Consider the following 20,069-nt stretch of genomic DNA (forward strand, 5'->3'; position numbering starts at 1 on the left):
CTGTACGTACATCAAGAGCTCCAGTTGGAACTGCTTCGGCAATTCATCCATGGCATCCATTCTTACCTTATTACGTGTGTGGTGCAGTGGACTGTGCTGGATTGGCAGGTATTGCCCCTCGGTGACTACTAACCTAGGTGCACCAAAACCTCACTGTGATTCAGTCCCAGGATGCAAGGCAACAGCCACAGGTCGGTATAGGTACCTTACCTAGGTAGCTAAACGCAACCCAGATATTTAAACTGTCATTATCAACTTGACAGCTTGAAAGTTAAGCAATCTGACATTGGCAACAGCCACGTTCACGGCCACTTTTGGATTTTGTGTCTTTTTACGGGGCTGTTACAGGTAAATCAGCTACTTTTCTACTTCTACACTGTTGAAATCGCTGACGTCTTTATCCACAGAGCAACTGTTCCACCAAACCTTTCTCCAATATTTGCGGACCCCCCATTTCGGTATTGCCTATCAATAATCGACCTGACGACATCGCCGACACCGTAGTCGACGTCCCTACTTTTCTCTCTTTCTCATCTTCTCTTTTCATCTCACACAATAAATGCTACGATGAGGTTGGTTTGACCATGGCCCAATCTATGTCGACCCAGGAGCAACAGCTCTGCCAGTTCTTGGCCGACCTGCCCTCCCGCTTCAACTACCGCTTCACCGAAGATGCTTCACGCGAGCTGCTTACCAGCCTCTTCTGGTCTCTCGCTGGAGGAAAAAGTGAATACATGCGATTGCTCTTTCCGGACGGTAAAATCGGAGAGGCACTCAAGCTGAGCGACTCTCAAGGCGCAGTTGAGGGAGCAGAGTATACTGAAGCAGCGCGGGGGAAGCGATGTGGGCACATCTTCAAACCTGGTGAGGCATCGTACATGTGCCGCACCTGTGGTACCGACGAAACTTGCTGCCTATGTGCCCGATGCTTCGACTCGACTGACCATACAGGGCACATGGTTCGAATCCACATATCAGTAGGAAATAGTGGTTGCTGTGACTGTGGAGATGACGAGGCATGGCGAACACCTCTGTTCTGCACCATTCACTCTCACGTTCAGGGAGGTACGGACAAGGGGAAGGGAAAAGAGGCGGCCTGTCTGCCTGAGGACCTTGTCACGAATCTACAGATGACCATTGGTCGTGTTTTCGACTACATCTGCGACGTCATCTCATGCTCCCCAGAACAGCTGCGACAGGCCAAGACACAAGAATCGATTCTCGAAGACGAGCAGTCATCACGCCTCTCCTCGAAATACTACGGTCCCGATGCCGAGCCATGTACAGAATTCGCCCTGATTCTTTGGAATGACGAGAAACATACCGTTCAAGAAGTTCAGGACCAGGTCGCCCGCGCTTGTCGAAAAAGCCGTAAGCTGGCTGCAGAGAATGCCTGGGAGACTGATGCTATTGGACGAAGTATCCTGACGTATATGCCCGACGTGAAGCGACTCTTGGACATGGCAGCTATAATGGAGGCCATCAGAGTTACAGTCACGATTCGGTCTGCAAGAGACACCTTCCGCGAACAAATGTGCGGCACCCTCGTTGAGTGGTTGAGTGATATATCTGGTTGCTCTGTCGGCCACGACAACAGTATTCTCCGGCGCACAGTTTGTGAACAGGTAATGATTCCCTGGCGTCAAGGGAGCCAAGCGACTCATACGATGGGTCTGATTGATGACGAGGAGGAGGATGACCAGATTGTCGACAGTAGACGCCGATTTGATGGCATGAATGCTAGGTTCATTCTGGCTTTGCAGGCTGCAGCCAACACCGGTACCGGCGTTCAGATAGAAATTGACGACGACTCCGATGATGGAGAGGACGAAGAAGATGCGGATGCAGACATGGACGATCAAGGCCAACATTCTCCTTCCAGCTCAGTGGCTGGAGGAGACGAAGACGAGGATGACGACGTCATGATGGTCGATGCCCGCGGAGACGTCGGAGACCTTGGAATGAATTGGAGAGATAACGACCAGGCTTTGGAAGAAGACGAAGCAACAATGGCAGGCTATCCACCACCTCCTCCGCCTCCTCCTGCTCAAGTTACGTCTCAGGGCCAGGGTCAGGGTCAAGGCCAAGCCCAGACACAATCTGAGGCTCCAGCTAGAGCCAGGGACAGAGAAGCAACACCATCCGACTCGGATACAGCGGAGCCCCTAATCGCTCCTTCGATTTACGCAAAGGCAAACGCGGAAATTCCCAAAACTCCTGGTAAGACCGAGAAGTTAGTTCCTAGACCTGGGCGATATTGGATCGAGACACCTGCCGTTTATACACAGCGTGAGAACGTGCCTCCAGCTGAGGATGTATTCCGCCGTGTTCGCCTCGACTGGCTGTTGTTATTTGATTTGCGGATGTGGAAGAAGGTGAGAAACGACCTTCGAGCTCTGTACATCTCCACGGTTGTGACTATTCCCGAATTCAAGAGAGTACTGGCCCTCAGATTCGCCAGTCTTTACACAATCCTGGCTCAGCTTTATCTGGTTGGAGACCGAGAGCCAGACCACTCCATTATCAACCTTTCTCTTCAGATGCTCACCACCCCCTCAATTACTGCAGAAGTTGTCGAGCGCGGAAACTTTATGACCAGCTTGTTGGCAATTCTATACACCTTCTTGACAACTCGTCAAGTTGGGCACCCTTGGGATGTGTCCCCCGATGCAGTCTTAGGCTTCGAAAGCGGTTCGGTCACCAACAGGCGCATGTATCACTTTTACCAAGACCTGAAGTATCTTTTCGGCGCCCCTCATGTACAGGAGCGCGTTAGATGTGAGCCCCGCTACCTCATGCAGTTCCTTGACCTTGTCAAGCTACATCAATGTATTGGGCCGAACGTCAGGGCCGTGGTTGAACACGTGGAATACGAGGCCGACTCCTGGATTACAGCATCCCTTGTAACCAGGCAAATCAACCTGCAAGCACGAAACCTTGCTGAGGCGTTCCGTAACTGCCCCCCAGATGAGTTCCACTACCTACAACAAGCAATTCGCTTCACGGCGAAGACGGTCATCTTGAACTCCATCGGCGCTGAACGTCATCGATTTAAGCAAGGTGAAATCAAAGACGAGGTGCAGTTTAAGACATTAAATGATTTTGAGTTCGATAGCGAATCGTCATCGTATGATGTCGTCAAGTTCGTTGTCGAGAAGGACGCGATCAGCTTCCACCATGCGCTGCACTACACCCTGTCCTGGCTCATTGAGTGTGGCCGGTCTCTTCCTGTGTCAACAATGCGGAACCTTCTGAGCTTTACTCAACAGGAGCTCAAATCTAAACCACGACTGATGGGGAGACCTCAAGTACCGCGAAAGAATTACACGGCAGAGGATTATCTCATCGCGTCTTTCGACTTCCCTCTCCGTGTTTGCGCTTGGCTTGCCCAGATCAAAGCCAACATGTGGGTTCGTAATGGAATCAGCCTGCGACACCAAGCCAGTACGTATCGCGGTGTCGGTCAACGAGACGTATCTCATCATCGGGATATCTTTTTACTTCAGACTGCTTTGGTGATTTGTGATCCAAGCCGGGTACTGGTCTCGATCATAGACCGCTTTGGAATGGAAAGCTGGGTCAAGGGTTTATTCGAGCTCAAATCTGAAGCTCAGGATGATGCTCAGCACCTTGATGTTGTCGAAGATATGATTCATCTTCTGATCGTCCTGCTAAGCGACCGGACCTCTTTGATATCTTCGGAGGATGAGACCAAGTCCAGGCTCTTGGCCATGCGCCGCGACATTACTCACGTGTTGTGTTTCAAGCCGCTATCGTTCAACGAGATCTGTAACAAACTGCCTGAGAAGTATCAAGAGCAAGAGGACTTCCATCGAGTGCTTGATGAGATGGCCACTTTCAAACCACCAGAGGGTGTCTCCGATGTTGGTACTTTCGAACTTCGACCTGAGTATATTGAGGAGATTGACCCTTATATCGCTCACTACAACAAGAACCAGCGTGAGGAGTCGGAGCTAGCTTACCGAAAGAAGATGGCGAAACGGACAGGAAAGACTGCTGAAGAAATTGTATACGAGCCCAAGGCCCGACCAGTCCCTTCGGGCATGTTTGAGGACTTGGGCGCTTTCACGAGTACCGGCATGTTTGCTCAAGTCATTTACTACTCACTCCTTTATCCCCTGGTGGCCGGCAAATTTACTCCCTCCGTTCCTTTTACTCGACTGGAAACATTTCTCCAAGTTGTCTTGCATCTTATGCTCATCGCCATTCTCGAGGACAAGTCAACTGACGATGATATGAGCGAAGAATCACCAAAGTCCTTTGTCCACATCGCCCTCACAAAGTTCGGCCGCAGCAACTTTATGCCTGAAGCCCACAGTTCAAGAACAATCGTGTCTCTGCTGAATATGATGTCAACCAAGGACGAGTTCAAGGCAGTTCATCCTAAAATCGCACTCGTTCTAAAGCGCCTGCGCCAGAAACGTCCTCGCACTTTTGAGACAGCGTATGTGAACTTGGGTGCTTCCGTAGACCGTATAAGCACCGCGTCACCAGCAAACACATCCGCTGAGGAAGAGCGCGAGAGAAGAAAGAAGGCAGCTCTGAGCCGCCAAGCCAAGGTCATGGCGCAATTCCAACAGCAGCAGAAGAGTTTCATGGAAAACCAGGCTTCTTTTGACTGGGGCAGTGATATCGATGAAGATGAGGACGAAGAAGGCGATGGCGAGCAAACGGAGGACCGAAAACACAACTGGAAGTACCCAGTGGGAACTTGCATCCTGTGTCAGGAGGAGCCGGACGATCGTCATCTCTATGGGACTTTTGCTCACTTCAACGAAAGCCGCATCCTCCGGCAGACAGATTTCCAAGACCCTGATTTCGTTCGCGAAGCATCGCAAACACCATGCAGTCTTGATCGATCGGCCGAGGATGTTCGACCATTCGGTATTGCTCACGAGAACCGCAAGATGGTGGAAAAAGTCAACGCTCAAGGTGAAACGTTTCTCGCAGAGAGACAGACAATCGGTAAGGGTTTTCCTTCCAACGTCTGTCGGTCAGGCCCAGTGGCAAGTGGTTGCGGGCATATGATGCATTATCGCTGCTTTGAAGTTTACTATGAAGCGACTGTTCGCCGCCATACGCATCAGATTGCCAGGCATCACCCAGAAGATACCAAGCGTAATGAGTTTGTCTGTCCTCTATGTAAGGCGCTAGGCAATGCATTTGTACCGATTATCTGGAAGGGCATAGACGAGTCATACCCAGGCTACCTCCAGTCTCAAGGTACATTCGAAGAATTCGTCGAGAAGCAAATGGGATCTGCTTACTGGATTGGTGGAAGCAAGGCACGGGAGGACGAGCCTACTATACCTGACATGTTTACTCCAAGTCTCCCGGGAAGCCTCGTTGAGTCCTTACTCCCAGCCCAAGCTTCGAGCGACACCTTGTGGGGAAGAGATGATGCAGAGTCTCATTCGTCAACTGTCGGCACACCTGCAAGCTACGCATTCTCTGACTCGGTTACCCCTGAGCCGGCGCAACCTCAACCCGCCACTACTGCTACCACCAACAACAACACAGATGGCAGCCAGTTGATGAACGAGCTATTAGCCGCCTACCGCCGACTGAGGAATACACTCCGTGTCAACGGTCTTCGTACTAGCCACCTCATTGACGCTAAGGGTGACAACGTTGGTGAATTATGCGCCAGCGACACACTGGTGAAGTCTGTGGGCTTCACGATCTCTTCAATCGAAGTCCAGCAGCGAGGCATTGAAGCCCAGCCAGGCATGACGCTCCTAGAGAAGATCCCTGAGCACATCTTGTCGCACCTCAGAGTCCTATCAGAGACTGTATCTTCCTACATCGCTGTTGGGGCGCAATCTGGTGGTGGCGAGAACAAAATCGAAACCGAATTCAGGAAGGACAGCGAGCGGCAACACTGTCAGCTGTTCATGTCGAGATACTTCGGTACTGGAACTCCCCATGCTCGCCGACCTCTGGATGTGTACCCTCCACTACTGAGCATGGACTCGTTCCTGTTCTTGGTGGAATGCTCCTACGGTTTAGTGCCGCTCCAGAAAGCTGAAATTTCTCATGTTCTTCGGCTTTGTTATCTGGCAGAACTTGTGAAGCTGGTGTATCACATGGGGCGTAATATTCCTGTCGCTAGCTGGGTTGGCAATCTCACCAACCGCCATACGCAGGACCCGGCCATCAACAATTTTGCAGACTTTGCCCTCGGCGTTACGAAGACTGGGGTCGATTTCCATGCGGCCCAATTCCCTGAAGGCGTTGAATTTGGCGAGAACCGTGGCTTCCAGCAACCAGGCGTGGACACTCTAGAGAGCTGGTATACCTTTTCCAAGAAATACGCTCTCACCTTCCTACGGAAATGTGTCATTTTCCTGTATGTCAAGTATGGCGTAGACTTCAACAGTCATGTCTCGCCTTCGCCAGATGCTGATGAGCTGGAACGCCTCACTGAAGCTCTTCGAGTTCCAACATTTGACGAGATGTGTGCTGCCATCACAGACAACGCGTCAGCTTGTGGCTGGCCTCAGACAACTTCTGCACTGGTGTCTGGTTGGGTAAAGCATCAAGTTATGTGGCCCGGAGACTATAGCGAGATTCCTCTCTCGGCAATGATGAGCCACCCTGGAATCTTTGAACTTATTGGATTACCAAAGAATTACGATGCGCTCATAGAAGAAGCTACCAGACGAAAATGCCCTACCACTGGAAAGGAGCTCACAGACCCTGTCATATGCCTCTTCTGCGGAGAACTATCTTGCAGCCAAGGCACATGTTGCCAGAAGATGGACAATTCTGCCGAGCGAACAGAACACACCAAGATTGGTGGTGCACAGCAGCATATGCGCAAGTAAGCAATGGTCAGATATTATACTGCGGTTAAAATACTAATAAGTTTTAGGTGTCAACGGAATATTGGGGTGTTCCTCAATGTGCGTAAGTGCTCGGTGGTATACCTTTTCCGACTTTCGGGATCCTTCACGCCAGCTCCTTATATCGACAAGTACGGAGAGACGGATCCTCAGCTGCGTCATGGGCGACAGCTATTCCTGAACCAGAAACGATATGACTCCATGATACGAAATACGGTGCTCAACCACGGGGTACCGAGCTTGATTAGCCGCAAGTTGGAGGCGGAGATCAATAATGGCGGATGGGATACTTTATAGTATACAAACGGAGCTATTGGTATGAGGCAAGTATATGCTATACATTGGGGCCGGGGCTAGCGAGTATGCCAAGGGTTTTCAGGCCATGATGTGATAAATGGTGTAAGACAATTGGTTTTGGGCTTCTATATGCTATGTGAGTAGTGATAGCATGCAACGATAATAGATGCCTAATAGTATATGAAATTTTCATGTGGATTTCCAGTAATTCATGGCATCGCACTTTCACAGGTCATTATACCTCGTTTCGATAAATACCTATATATAAGATCACTATCACACCTAGTAATTGCATGCTGTAAGTACTTACCTAAGGTCGGTAGGTATTCAGGTATATTGACATATATCGATGACAGTATAAAGCACAGTGTGTGATGCCAGGCAGACTGTACAAGCTCTGTGCTTTGGCCAATCATATCGCGCGCTCGCTCATGCAGTCGCGTCTTAACCGTGGCTCAACTCTACTCAAGCCTCTTTTGGAACGAAATAAACGTGAGGGTAAATCGACCGACCAGGAAAGCGACAGTAGCTACCATCTTTCCTTCCTTCTTTCCATCTCTAAAACAAACCCCCTCCTTCCTCTTGATCCTCGTTCGCCCCTTCCACCCCCTTTTTTTTTGTTCAAGTTCTTTTGTTTTTGTGATACTCGATAAACTGAAACTACTTCTCGTTCGTAATTTCCCTTGGGTGGACGTCCGCCTCCACTTGCTTGCTCTGGCAAGAGAAACAGAGCACCCCGAACCTTCGAAAAAATGGCAGGCAGACGTTCAGGTCGCGCTGCCGCCAAGCGGGCTGCAGCTGCTCTAGGTGAGTGCGATTGCTCTCTTGTAACATACAGATTTATACAATCTTTCTTAACACCCACCCAAACTACAAAGACAATCAATTCCCTCGCCTAACTCTATTAATACTTTTTTAATTTTCTTTCTTTACTTGCTGGCGTTTCTCATGGTTTTCGTTTCTTTTTTTCCTACCACGCAATTTCTCCTGTCGCGTTACTTGATTGCGCAAATCGCAACTCAACAATGGCGCCCCGTGGAAAGATTCGCTTGAAGCTGACGCGAAGCGCCAAATCAGAAAGCACGCCAAAATCATTCGCAGACCTCGAAGATGAACCTATGCCCGATGCCGGAACCAGTCCCCTGGACTCCAAGCGACAGCAGGTGCCCGACCCGGATGATGAGAAGGACGAGGATCATCAGCCAAAGGAAGAGTCGGGGGATGAAGATGATGCCGCCGACGCGGCTGAAAAGGACGACGAATCCGTCAAGGAACCCACGCCCCCCCCTCAGCTCATGGTCCGTCGCAAGAGGCTTGGTCGTCCTCCCAAGAACAGACCTCCAGATTGGGACAACATGATTTCTGTTCCCGCCGACGAAGCCAACACCCCGCGACGCCGAGGAAGAGGTGGATGGCGAGGCAGGGGTGGTCGTAAAGGAGGTCCTGCGGCACCCAAAGCCGAGCAAGTTATCGACCAGGAGGGAACTGTTGCCGAAATCGCAAACGATGAGTGCGTCTTGCCTGAAGATCCAGAGGGTGAGACCAAGGTGGACAAGTTGGGCAACCTCCAAGGCGGACGTGATTATCGATGCCGAACTTTCACAGTTACCGGTCGTGGGGACAGGCTCTACATGCTTTCCACGGAACCAGCTCGATGCGTTGGCTTCAGGGACAGTTACCTTTTTTTCACAAAGCACCGCAAACTCTACAAGATTATTGTGGATGACGATGAAAAGCGAGACATGATTGAGCGAGATATTATCCCTCACTCGTACAAGGGTCGTTCCATAGGAATCGTAACGGCGCGATCGGTCTTTCGCGAGTTTGGTGCTCGTATCATTGTGGGCGGAAAACGCATCATCGACGACTACAACGTTGCCCAGGCCCGCACCGATGGCGCCGTCGAGGGCCAGCTTGCGGACCCAGATGATCATTTCGTCGAGGGAGAGCCGTACAACAAGAACCAGTACGTTGCGTGGCACGGAGCCAGTGCCGTGTACCACACGAATGTACCATCAGTGCCGGTTCCCAATGGCAAGATCGAGTCAAAGAAACGCAAGGTAAATGTCAACGACATGAATTGGATGCTAGAACATGCTCGTGAAGCCAGGTACGTAAGACTTGCAGCAGTAGGCAGGCGGCATGCGGCCTCATGATATGTACCAATACTAACTGCCAAATGTACAGCACATTCAATGCCGGCATCAATGCCATCAGAAAGCTCAACAATGCCGGTGTGTACGACATTCACACAAATGTGATGCAGTACCCAACAACAATGCAGCCTACGCGGGCACGTATTGAGCAAGTCGCCCCAGAGGACGAGCAGGCGACCGCAGACAGCGCCATCTTCCCCCCCGTCCCTACGAAGATGGCGCGCAACTTCTTCGTTGCAGACACATACTTTGAGACATCATCGGCGGGCGTCATTTCGGCGTCTGCAGTGAACGGTACCGCAGGTTCACCAGACTTCCTTGCTTCTTTCCAGGGATTGAGTGCTGTATCAAATGAGATCAAAGACCTATTGCCTCCAGAGTGTCGTGTGGCTTTCGACGGCGCCGTGGCAAAGGAGACATCATATCGGTCAAAATGGGGCCCTGAGAGCGAGACAATGTCGCGCCGTCAACCCATTATCGACAAGGCAATCGTGCCCTACAGCATGAGTTGACGGCAGCCCATGCTGGTAATGAAATACGATTCCTTCGAAACGTGAACAACACCAAATGTGCAGATGCGGATGTAATACTATGGGTATCAAGTGATGCATGTTTTTTGACATTCAAGGCGAGGCGAGATAGGGGTTGGCACACCTTGCTGGGAACTAGGCAGCAGGAAGAGTGAAATGGAAGCAATATGGGCGTTGGGTGTCATGGATAAACACTCGGAGTGGTTTTTGTTTCTACGGCTGCATCGTCAGATGGTGTCAATTGGGCCTTGAGTCAATAATGTATCATCAGGTAGAAGGACAGGTACTTGTTCATAGGCAGAGGCCTCTACCGATTGACAATTTGCAGATACCAATCAAACGAATGACTTGGTATGGCTTTGATGCTCTGCGTGAATCATTGATACGGACGGATGCCCTCGGTTTCTCTGCAGTATTTGCTTTCTCGACACACTACTGCGAGCACTGACTGCAGCTTGAGGAGCTTACCTTGCCTCGAAGGCTCGATGAACACGTCTATCTCCAGCCGCCGGCTACGCTCCTTTGATCACACTTGGCTGTTGGCTGGACCGCCGGACTCGGCCTCTTTCTGCCTGCAGGTAGGTCATAATCCATTGGCACGCGAAGAGCGGGCCAGAAAATCAAGAGACTTTTTTTTTTTTTCTGGCCTTTCTCGCCCTCTCTGACCTTCGTGGTGGCCCCGTATTGCGGGAATCTAGCCTCTCGAATTTTCTTTCTTTTTTTTGCAGGGCTCGTGATAGGTACGATCTCCTGCTTCACTAGGAGTTTATTTAGCGACGATGTGGGTTTCACTGTCGACCATGTCATCGTCTAGCCCCGCTCTGACTTCGGTTGATCTTTTTTTCTCTCTTGTCCTTGACCTCGTTTGGGTTTTTGCGTGGCTTGGGTGGATGCTTGATTAAGGTCCCCACGCGGATCTGATGGACGCTTGATGAGGTGGGCTTGCAGGGCTCAACAGAGACGAGACGGCACCATGGAATGAGTGGCGAACTGCAACAACAGCGCAGAAGGCGAATTGAAACGAGAGGCAACTTGTAGAGGAGATTCAAGAAAATAAATACAGTACGCACAATCAGGGTCTTGATCGACAACCCTTCTAGCTTGACTTAATGGACGCTTGTGACGCATGTTCTGTCCTGTTGAGCCGTTATTGATAAGCAGGAGGACGGCTTATTAACGATGTTCAAGAGTGTAGTACGTGTTGACTGGCACCCTGGAATAATTCACCTTCATATATGACGACATATGGGTGCCAGTGCAGCAGTATCAATATGTACGTATATGTAGCCTGTGCCTGTCTGTTCTGTGTTATTTTACCAACCAATGACGACGTCCTTGAGGCTTCTGTTGGTGTTGCCGAGTTCATCTTGAGTACTGAAACTCGACCGGCAACAACATATTTTTAGCCGGCTTTTTCTCTTCCAGGTTGATTTCCACGGCCAGAATATAACCAGGATGCAAGGCAACTGGTCGTGATCATCCACGGTTGCCTCCCAAGTTGTCATAAGGGTGATGATCAGGACAGGTAGACAAGCCCCGGGGAACAGAACCGGGACATGTCCGCTGGAACTGATGGTGTCTAGTTCCCTAGGGCAGTAAGACTCGGATTCATAATGGTCGAATGAACCCTGGATAACCATACAGTACACAATGCGTTATGGTTCGATATAGGGTAGCACCTGTTGTGAAGGTGACAAGACATGCATGGACACACAACCAACCCTCCCGCGTTGTCGGTAACCATGGGAGGTGTTTGAACTCGAATTCCAGAGGCACCTGACCACTGATATATGTCTCGGTGATGTGCAGCTCACACCGCTCCATCCAAATGCCACATATGGTTGATAATCGCGTTGCAGCTATGACAGCGACTGAGTTCGAAGCGACTGATATACCGACGTTCTGCTTGCTACACTCGTAAACCCAGCAAAAGCGGTTCTAGAGGTTGACGGCTACTCGAAATTCAAGTAATTATGCATAGGGGTACCGAGTATCCCAAAGATCAATATCATATTCGGGATGCACGGTTCCTTCTCAGAGACTTATCACTTTGTGGGAACATTCATCACATCAACTCGCCCTGCACGATGCACAACACCAGCCAGTGCTTAAAGGCCCAAGCGCTTAATGAGGGGTCCGCTCCATCATGGCCCGTCCAAAGTCATACTGGATAGGTTGTTTACTGTATGACCCTGCATGTAGAAACAGCGGCGGCTGTCACGCGAGTTAGGATGTAGAGAGGCGTTTGTTGTGGTCAAAACCCACAAGGGCTTCAGAGGTCATCCAACCCACTGGTCCATGCCCTAAGCGGCACGACCAGGCTAATGTCAAGCCATGTCGAAGCGAATTAAGAGAGTTGATGCTGGACATCGTCTCTCGATCCAGTAACGTTGTGTACTGGGAGCTTTGAGATGCTGTGAGACTCTGTCTGAACGTTCACAAGATGGGTAGGTAGGTAGTACGTGGCCATCTTGCAGAAGATACCTACCTGTTGTAGCACCACCTACAACTGCCATTTCTCGACGTGAATGGATCTTCAAGGACCCTGAGAAATTCAGAATCGAATGCCCATTGAATGTGTCATACCACATTCGTACTAGGGTAGACAGACTCTTTCTCAACCAGCTCATAGGGACCGACTCCATCACGATTAGCTCTGGCTCCAGTGGATACCGACGTTAATCAACGCGGCTCCAATGGTCCCTGCTCACCATGTTCTGATTTAGTCCGTCCCACACCGCGCTCCAATCCTAGCAAACTGATTGATGAATTCGATGTTGGTAAAACTGAGCTTCACAACCACCAAGTGCGGGGACTTTGTAAAGCGAGAAGGACCATCAAATGATAATGATATCAAGAATGTCATTCCATTCACCACTGTCACTGATTTCCGACAATGCTAGCAGATACCCCCGGGCCGGCTTAACACAACTAGACATAGCACAGTAGTGGATGAATAGTTGCCAAATCGATGGCCACAATCTGTGACCAGGCTACCAGGACATGGCAATTAAACAAACTGACTCTCGGTTGTTGGGTAAGACCCTAGACCCGTTGCATCTCGTCCCGAGCTCGTTGATGTAGCATCACTAGGCTAGGACTTGCCCTTATTCCGACTGCTCCTTACAACATGAGCATTAAGATCCGTCATAATTGAGTGGGCAGCATCGAGGGGGGGGCTGCCATGAAGACGATGAGGGCTCTACTCCGTAGGGGCTGCTGTAATGCAATATGATGGCAATTCATATTGACGGAGACAACCACACCCGAGTCCATCCCAGCCGTGTTTAACAAGATGCATGGCCTTGAACGAGACAGCTTGACCTAGCCGTCTCTCGAGAATGGGGCTCTCCCAGCCACATGAAACCATAAATGTAGAAAAATTGCATGTCGAGAGAAAGGGAAAAAAAAAGTCTGGGATAAGCCGCCCATGTTGGCCATGCTTCGTCTCATCAATAGGAGATCAAACCAAAGCCAAGTCGCTCACATGAACCTGGCCAGGAGTCCCCCAGGACAGTTCAAAATGACTGACCAGCTAATTTCCTGGGGGAACGGCGCTACGTATTGGCTCGCCTGCGATTGCACTGGCTAGTGGATCCAAATCTCCTAGAACAGGGCTTGGGTTGCTCAGCTTGTGGCATTGGTCCAAGACAACAGCGGTGAGCATCTTGGACGAAGAGAGCCTGTTACGTACATACGTATCCAGCATCGCGTGCACCCACTCAAGTGCAGTTGTCCAACGAGCCGAACGAGTCGCTGGGTGAGAAGGGGTTTCGAATGCAGATTGGCCTAGACGCCCGCACAGTCGCACTACTGTAGATTTTGCACAGCATCGATGGTGGACTTGAGTTGAGGCATTTCTCTCCGCATTCCTGGGTCAGGGAAAGCACTTGGCCCTAGATGGATCCTAGCTTTCTTGTTGCAAGCAGCTGGCGACTGTACTCCGTAAGTAGATTCTAATTACATGTTATGATAAGAGTCGTGGTGTCATTGGTCGTGAAAGCTTTCACCCGAAGTGTCGATTCCTTTCTGTGAATAAATGTCAAGCTATCTGTTGTGCTTGATCAATATGCATTTCTAAAAAAGCAAAGATATTTGGGCGTACATTCTATGGAGTACGGAGTACATGCCACAAAAAGGGTCGAAAGTTGGTGGACCAGGCATATCAGGAAATATCAAAATAGACCAACTGTCTAATTCTCTTTAAGCATGAGTGATGCAGCACATCCACCACAAGGACATGGCATGTCCCTCAAAAACGGCGAAAGGCTATTCTCAAAACTGAAGTGCGACAGATTGAAGAACCCTAGGTCCACATCGAAGGCGTGGCAGTCGTGGGCTCTTGAGCATTTGACTGGTGGCAGCTAGTGTCTTGCATCTTGGTTGTCTAGCTCGTCTTGAGAACAGTGAGTTCTTCTGACCAGTAAGTGAATCCCTGCAGGCCCGCGGTATTTTCGTACATACTGTACCTGGCCTATGTACCGATAAATCTCTCTACGTAGGTGGTTTGAAGGGTTTGAAGAAGCGTTTCTGGAAGCACACCTCAGGAGGAAGAGTGGGCCACCATCAACTTGCTGCATCACTTGAGCGGGAAGACGTGAGCCGACCAACCAGACATCGAGTGAAGGCAACCAGGAGGATCATGACCAGGACTGACCGAGACCGAGACAGCCCGTTTCATGCCTCAGAGTTTTGTTGTTGTTTTGTTATTGTTGCTGACGTCGCTTGCAATCCAACATATCATCTCATTTCTTTGCATTTGATTTGATTAATCAAACGCGGCCCTAAGACGTCCTGGCGTCTCAAGCTGAGCTACGTGTACTGTATGTAAAATGCGGATATTGCTTCACACAAACATATTCCATCCAAGGATAAGACTCCGAACGAGTGCAGTAAGAGAGTGCCTAATGTGGTTCTGATCGGCATTCGAGAGAAAGATGGTAATAATTGTGATGACGATGGTCGCCATTTCCCCCCTTAGCAGGTAAGTTCTTTTTTAGAATAAAATAAATAAATAAAACGGTTAGTCGCAATGAAAGGTCAACAACCAAGAAAATACGTGGTTTAAAAAAAAATGAAAAAAGTTAAGAAACCATTAAAAAAAATCGCTCTGGTGATGGACGAATGAGGCAAAGGATGTGCTAGAAAGCAGTCAGTGGCCACGCAGAAATTTCCATCCGGCGCTTTCTTCTGAGGCGCTCCTTCCTCTCCTGCTACGTAGGACGCTGACCGTCTGACTGTTTAAGCCACGAGCATGATCAGGAGCGACCTGAGTCTGAAAAAGGACAAGGCTGGCAGCGACTTCCATGCTAGTGACGTCTACAGACTCCAACCACCCCAAGCGTGGCAACTGTGTGAGCTTTGCCTGCCTAGCCTGCCTGCCTGCTCAATGAACGAAAGTTTGCCCGCCAAAACGCGGCAACAATGATTGGTTGGTTGGGCATCAGTGTTGCATGCAGAGTTGGCTCAAGATGCACATAACGGTTCTTGAGCTTCCGATAGACCAAGGCACCTACAGGCAGGGATTAGGTACCTGAGTAAGCCAGAATAATGTACAAGCATGTAGGTACCTTAGGTATTCAGGAGGTCAAGATTGAGCCCTGGAACCAGTTAAAGTGTGTAAGTTCAACGTGTATTGTTGAGCATAGCAGACTCCAGTGCGATGCTAAAACACGCCTGGATTCATTCCATCAGTTATTATTGGGCACTGTAGTCCAGTCTTTCACTTTCGTTGATGATTCTATGTACGTTGGTCGATACATATACATCGTCAACCCGTCACAGCAATAGTGGATGACCTCGCCTGTCTCCGAGGAATGGCCCCCGATGGCTCGGATCAGGTGAGGGCTTAATACTATGAGTTCCAAATGCCAGAAATAGCGTCCACTGCCGCCTCGGCGTCGACGCCAAACCAGCCTGCCAGGGATGGGTGAACGGAAAGCTAATAAGGCAGTGCTAGAGTGCGTGAGTCCCCATGACTTTGCGGGATATGTATGAAGTGTACCTGGCCTGACCGGTCCTGTACCGAAGCGCTACACCATTGGGAGAAATTGCAGCACTCATCGTCATCGTAGCGAGCATCCGGTCCTCATCAGGATAACCAGATCGTAAAGTCTGCCCTCTCGTTCTCTCCATCGAGCCGCTTCAATGATGATACCCTGGAACAGCCACTGAGCTAACATTGGCTGGCAAGGCTCTGTGAGTCTCCTGGCCGAAGCGACGCTAGGGCGACCAAGTCCAAGAGAGCATGGAACCACTGAGATGGATGACTGACTACCAGGTGGATACGGTACTGTCTGTACCTGGTAAGCCATGAAATCTAGGTGGATGTGAACCCTTTTTGCACCGAAGACTCCGAGTTTCCTGGTTAATCTTCAATACTACGGAGTATGTACGGAGACACGATCTTCCTGTCTGATGGAAGAGCTTGGAGCTTGGATAGTACATGTTCTTGCCACGGTACTTTAAGTACCAGTGGGTTGCATTGTCGATGCGTGGATGCTGACGCATATGATGACTCCTTTAGAACTTTGTTCACAATTTCTGGATGACTGATATCAAAAGAATCACTCGCTGCCGGGTAAGATACTGCGTGCGAGGCATGAGGCGAGGTACACGCACCAGGGAGAAACAACCAGGTACGGTGCAGTACTGGTACTCCAGGTAAAGGAGCTTGACCCACGACCACGTTGATTGTGGTGGTGACGACCTCAGCCTACATAATTAGCAGCAAGTGCTCTACTTGGTCAGTTTGTTGAATGATGTTCCCACTCATGGTTCTGCTGGGCTTCTCACGCATCCCGTCCTTGTCCTTGTCCCGTCTTCCAAGCCAGCCTAAGCAAAGCGCCACTTTCTGTCCCTTTGACTGGGCCCCTTGGAATTCCAACCGTCATTTGCCAGAGGGATATGTATTCTTTGGCTGGAGTCCACCGCATATAGATACAAGTCAGAGGCGTGATCCACTTTGAACCGAACTCCACCCTTGCTAGGGTCTACAGTCTTCCACCAGGATTCGATTCGTCTCGACAAGTGCTCACTCGTCAACGACAACGCGACTCGCTGTTTGTTCTGCTGCTCCACACCCTCCGCCGTCACCTGTGCTCCGTGCGTAGGTCGTGAGGTGCATTGCCTGGGGCTTGCAGGCTTAGGCCGCTAGGGGGTGCAGGCACTAGAAAACGAGGAGTGAGGGCCCCATCCATCCCTATCCACCCATTTGCGCATTTCGAATCCACCCATTTCACTCCTGTTGGCCAGACTCCTTCGCTCGAGAAGGAAAAAAAAAAAAAAACTCTGGCTGGGAGTGAACTCACTGACTGGGGACCTAGCGACTGTCGGGCACTACTACGCTACGCTGGCTGTACGTAGACGCTTGTCTTGGCTACGTACCGAAGCCGTTACTGCTACGACGGTTCCTGTGTCTTGGTTGGAGAAAAGCGGCGTACTCGTACTCTGATGCTTGTCTTGATGCTTGTATTTGCCAGTACAAGTCACAAGTCACAAGTCTCTACATACATACCTACCTATGTACACTCACACTCAGAATTCACTCAGGCTCACTTCACACTGCAACGCAACGCAACAGTGGAGGAACGAACACCCGACATGACCTGAAGTCCACCTCACCTCACCCTGACCCGCCACGCCCACCTCCACACTAGTCTAACTGCACACTGCCTGCACAGCACCTCAAGCACCAAAACTGCCTGCACTTCAGTCGCTGGAAAGGACTGGGCCCTGGCTAGATTGGCCCTGCCACAGTGCATCATCCCCATCCATCCCCATCCCCCATCTCCCCATTTTGCCATCCAATCCGTCTGGGCTGTTCGTTCATCTTTCTCCTGGCCCTGTCCGTACTCTTCTCTTCTTTCATCCTCTTCCACCTCCCTCGTCATCCTTTTCTTTTTCCCTTCCTCTACCCTCATCCTCTTCCTCTCTCCACGATAGAAACCGAATCCTCCCAATTCCTTGACAATCACCAGTCAGCAGGCCTTCATTTGGTTTGTCGACGTTAGGGTTCTGGTCCTTTTCTCTCGCGAGTCTCTCTCCTTGCCCTGTCCGTGTCTCTTCTGCAGCTCGCTGCCACTGTAGACGAAGCTGCATATATCCGACCTACCTGTTGCAAGTCTCGACTTTGAGTCTTGATTCTCACCAGTAACTTTCGGATCTGCGGTCCCAGGGCTTTCCTCTCCTCCAGCTATACGTTTCCTTACTCTCGTACGACCGTCCCTTTTTCATTCTGGTGAGTGCTACTTGGTTTAACCTTTCCTCTGTTCACAAAATACTGGTCCTCGTCTGTTCGACGGAACAAACTTTGAGTTTATGCTGCCGACATGGAACATCATTTCGAATCGCCTTTTCTTGTTTGCTTTTTAACCGATCGGTGCGCTGTGGCAAATTTCATCACTCAATCTGATTCGATTACTTGAACTCTGCATCTACATCTACGACTACAAAGACGACCCGACCAGTTTTATTTTTGTTCCCGATACACTGCCGATCACGCAAGAATGAAGGACTAACAGCCAGCTGTACAGATTGGTTGGATCTCAAGAGTTACGAGGTTTACTATATACCATCCACATTGATTTATTCTCGTTTACGCCAAAAGCAATTCTATTTCGGTCCTCCTTCAGTTGACCGTCACCGCAAGACGACTCGACTCGTCTCTGTATACGTTTTATCCTTGCTTGTCGCCCTAACGCGAAGAAGAGCATATCAGTAAATGGCCCGTGTAGCCCACTGATTTCCCGTCGATCACCCTCGACTAAGCCTTGACGCACGTTCGCATTCACGCTCAGCTCACAGGACCGTCTTAACTGTGGTATAAACCCGCGGTTTCGCTTCACGGTCTCAAAAAGCTTAGAATTCCGACAAAGGTCGCGTTCCGATCTTCGTCGGACCTACCCAAATCCTTTCATCATGCCCGGAGGCGTGTGTGCCGTCCTCGATTACGAGGTCGACATGATGTCCGAGTACGTTGCTGAGATGGCCACTCGCGTTGTTACACCCGAGGCTGCAGTGACTTCGCCCTTCCGCAAGTTCGTGTCTCAGATTCTCACTTCCACACGACTGCCCAGCACCACGATCCTCCTCGGAATGAACTATCTCGCCAAGAGAATCAACACCTTGAAGGGACAGGGTCCTTATAAGGCCTCTGAGGGACAGGTCTGGCGCTACCTGACCGTTTCCCTGCTTCTGGGAAGCAAGTTTCTTGATGACAACACCTTCCAGAATCGCTCTTGGTCTGAAGTGAGTGGTATTGCAGTGTCAGAGCTCAATTCGCTTGAGTTCGAATGGGTCGAATCTATGGGTTGGCGACTGTATGTCAATCTCGATATGAGCAAGGACTACCAGGCCTGGCTTGAGAATTGGCGCGAATGGCAAGAGATCAAGAAGCGACAGGTCGCCCAGGCCAGCCGCGAGAGGCTTGCATCTATTGTCCCCGCCATCGACACAGACATCGCCAGACATTCTGGTCAGCGCCAGTCACCTCACTCGCGTTACCTTCAGGAACAGGTTGCTGAGTACGAGCGTTACCAGGCTATGAAGGCACAACAACAGAGTTATCGCCCACGCGAATCTGGCTGGGGCCAAAGTTCTTGGGGTGCCCCCCTTACGCCCCCCGATTCTGGATATGGTACCCCAGACTATGCCATGTCAGCTACCTCGAGCAACGAGCGCTACAACGAGTGGTTCTCACAGGCTGCTACTCAGTATGCTACTCGATACCCTCAGCCTCCTGCTCAGACCACTTTCTACCCTAACTCGCGCCACAACTCCTACGGCGGCCACTACTCCTACTCTCAGAACATGTGGGAACATGGTCTCGCCGAGTGCAGCTGTGCTGCTTGTGTGGATCCCATGAAGCAGCAGGTTCCTTACTTCGTGCCTCACGGCTACAGTCAGCCCGTCATAGGCTAAACGTTTTTCAAAAGTTTCACATAATGGCTCTACTCGAGCGCGGTTTGGTCTTGGAAAGAAGAAAAAAGTTTTACAGGGTTTTCATTTTTTTTTTTACGGCCACGATTTCCTTTTTATTACACGCATCCCGAGAACGATAAATTCGCATTCAGATACCCCAGGCACGACAAAATTGTTCATAACATGACCTTTCGGCGGATCATTCTCAGGATTTTACTTTACAGCCACGACTTTGATGACAGGAACGGAAAAACCTGATCCATCCTCGCGATTCATCGTGACGCGCTACCGTCAACTCA

General features: G+C 50.2%; 3 protein-coding genes across 3 annotated transcripts; all 3 read left to right on the forward strand.

The window, feature by feature from the left end:
- Window positions 1–584: 584 nt before the first annotated feature.
- On the forward strand, window positions 585–7,163 carry J7337_000699 (uncharacterized protein; the record flags this gene model as incomplete). Its single annotated transcript, XM_044818447.1, has 3 exons — window positions 585–6,844; window positions 6,896–6,930; window positions 6,982–7,163. 3 exons carry the CDS (start codon window positions 585–587, stop codon window positions 7,161–7,163), a joined length of 6,477 nt encoding a protein of 2,158 aa, XP_044686149.1.
- Window positions 7,164–8,188: 1,025 nt separating this feature from the next.
- J7337_000700 (uncharacterized protein) lies at window positions 8,189–9,831 on the forward strand (the record flags this gene model as incomplete). The annotated part of the gene is made up of 2 exons (XM_044818448.1): window positions 8,189–9,273; window positions 9,351–9,831. 2 exons carry the CDS (start codon window positions 8,189–8,191, stop codon window positions 9,829–9,831), a joined length of 1,566 nt encoding a protein of 521 aa, XP_044686150.1.
- Window positions 9,832–18,768: 8,937 nt separating this feature from the next.
- Window positions 18,769–19,770, forward strand: J7337_000701 (uncharacterized protein; the record flags this gene model as incomplete). Its single annotated transcript, XM_044818449.1, has 1 exon — window positions 18,769–19,770. One exon carries the CDS (start codon window positions 18,769–18,771, stop codon window positions 19,768–19,770), a length of 1,002 nt encoding a protein of 333 aa, XP_044686151.1.
- Window positions 19,771–20,069: the final 299 nt, after the last annotated feature.

This window comes from Fusarium musae, chromosome 1 (genome assembly GCF_019915245.1).
Source record: "Fusarium musae strain F31 chromosome 1, whole genome shotgun sequence".
Classification (NCBI taxonomy): domain Eukaryota; kingdom Fungi; phylum Ascomycota; class Sordariomycetes; order Hypocreales; family Nectriaceae; genus Fusarium; species Fusarium musae.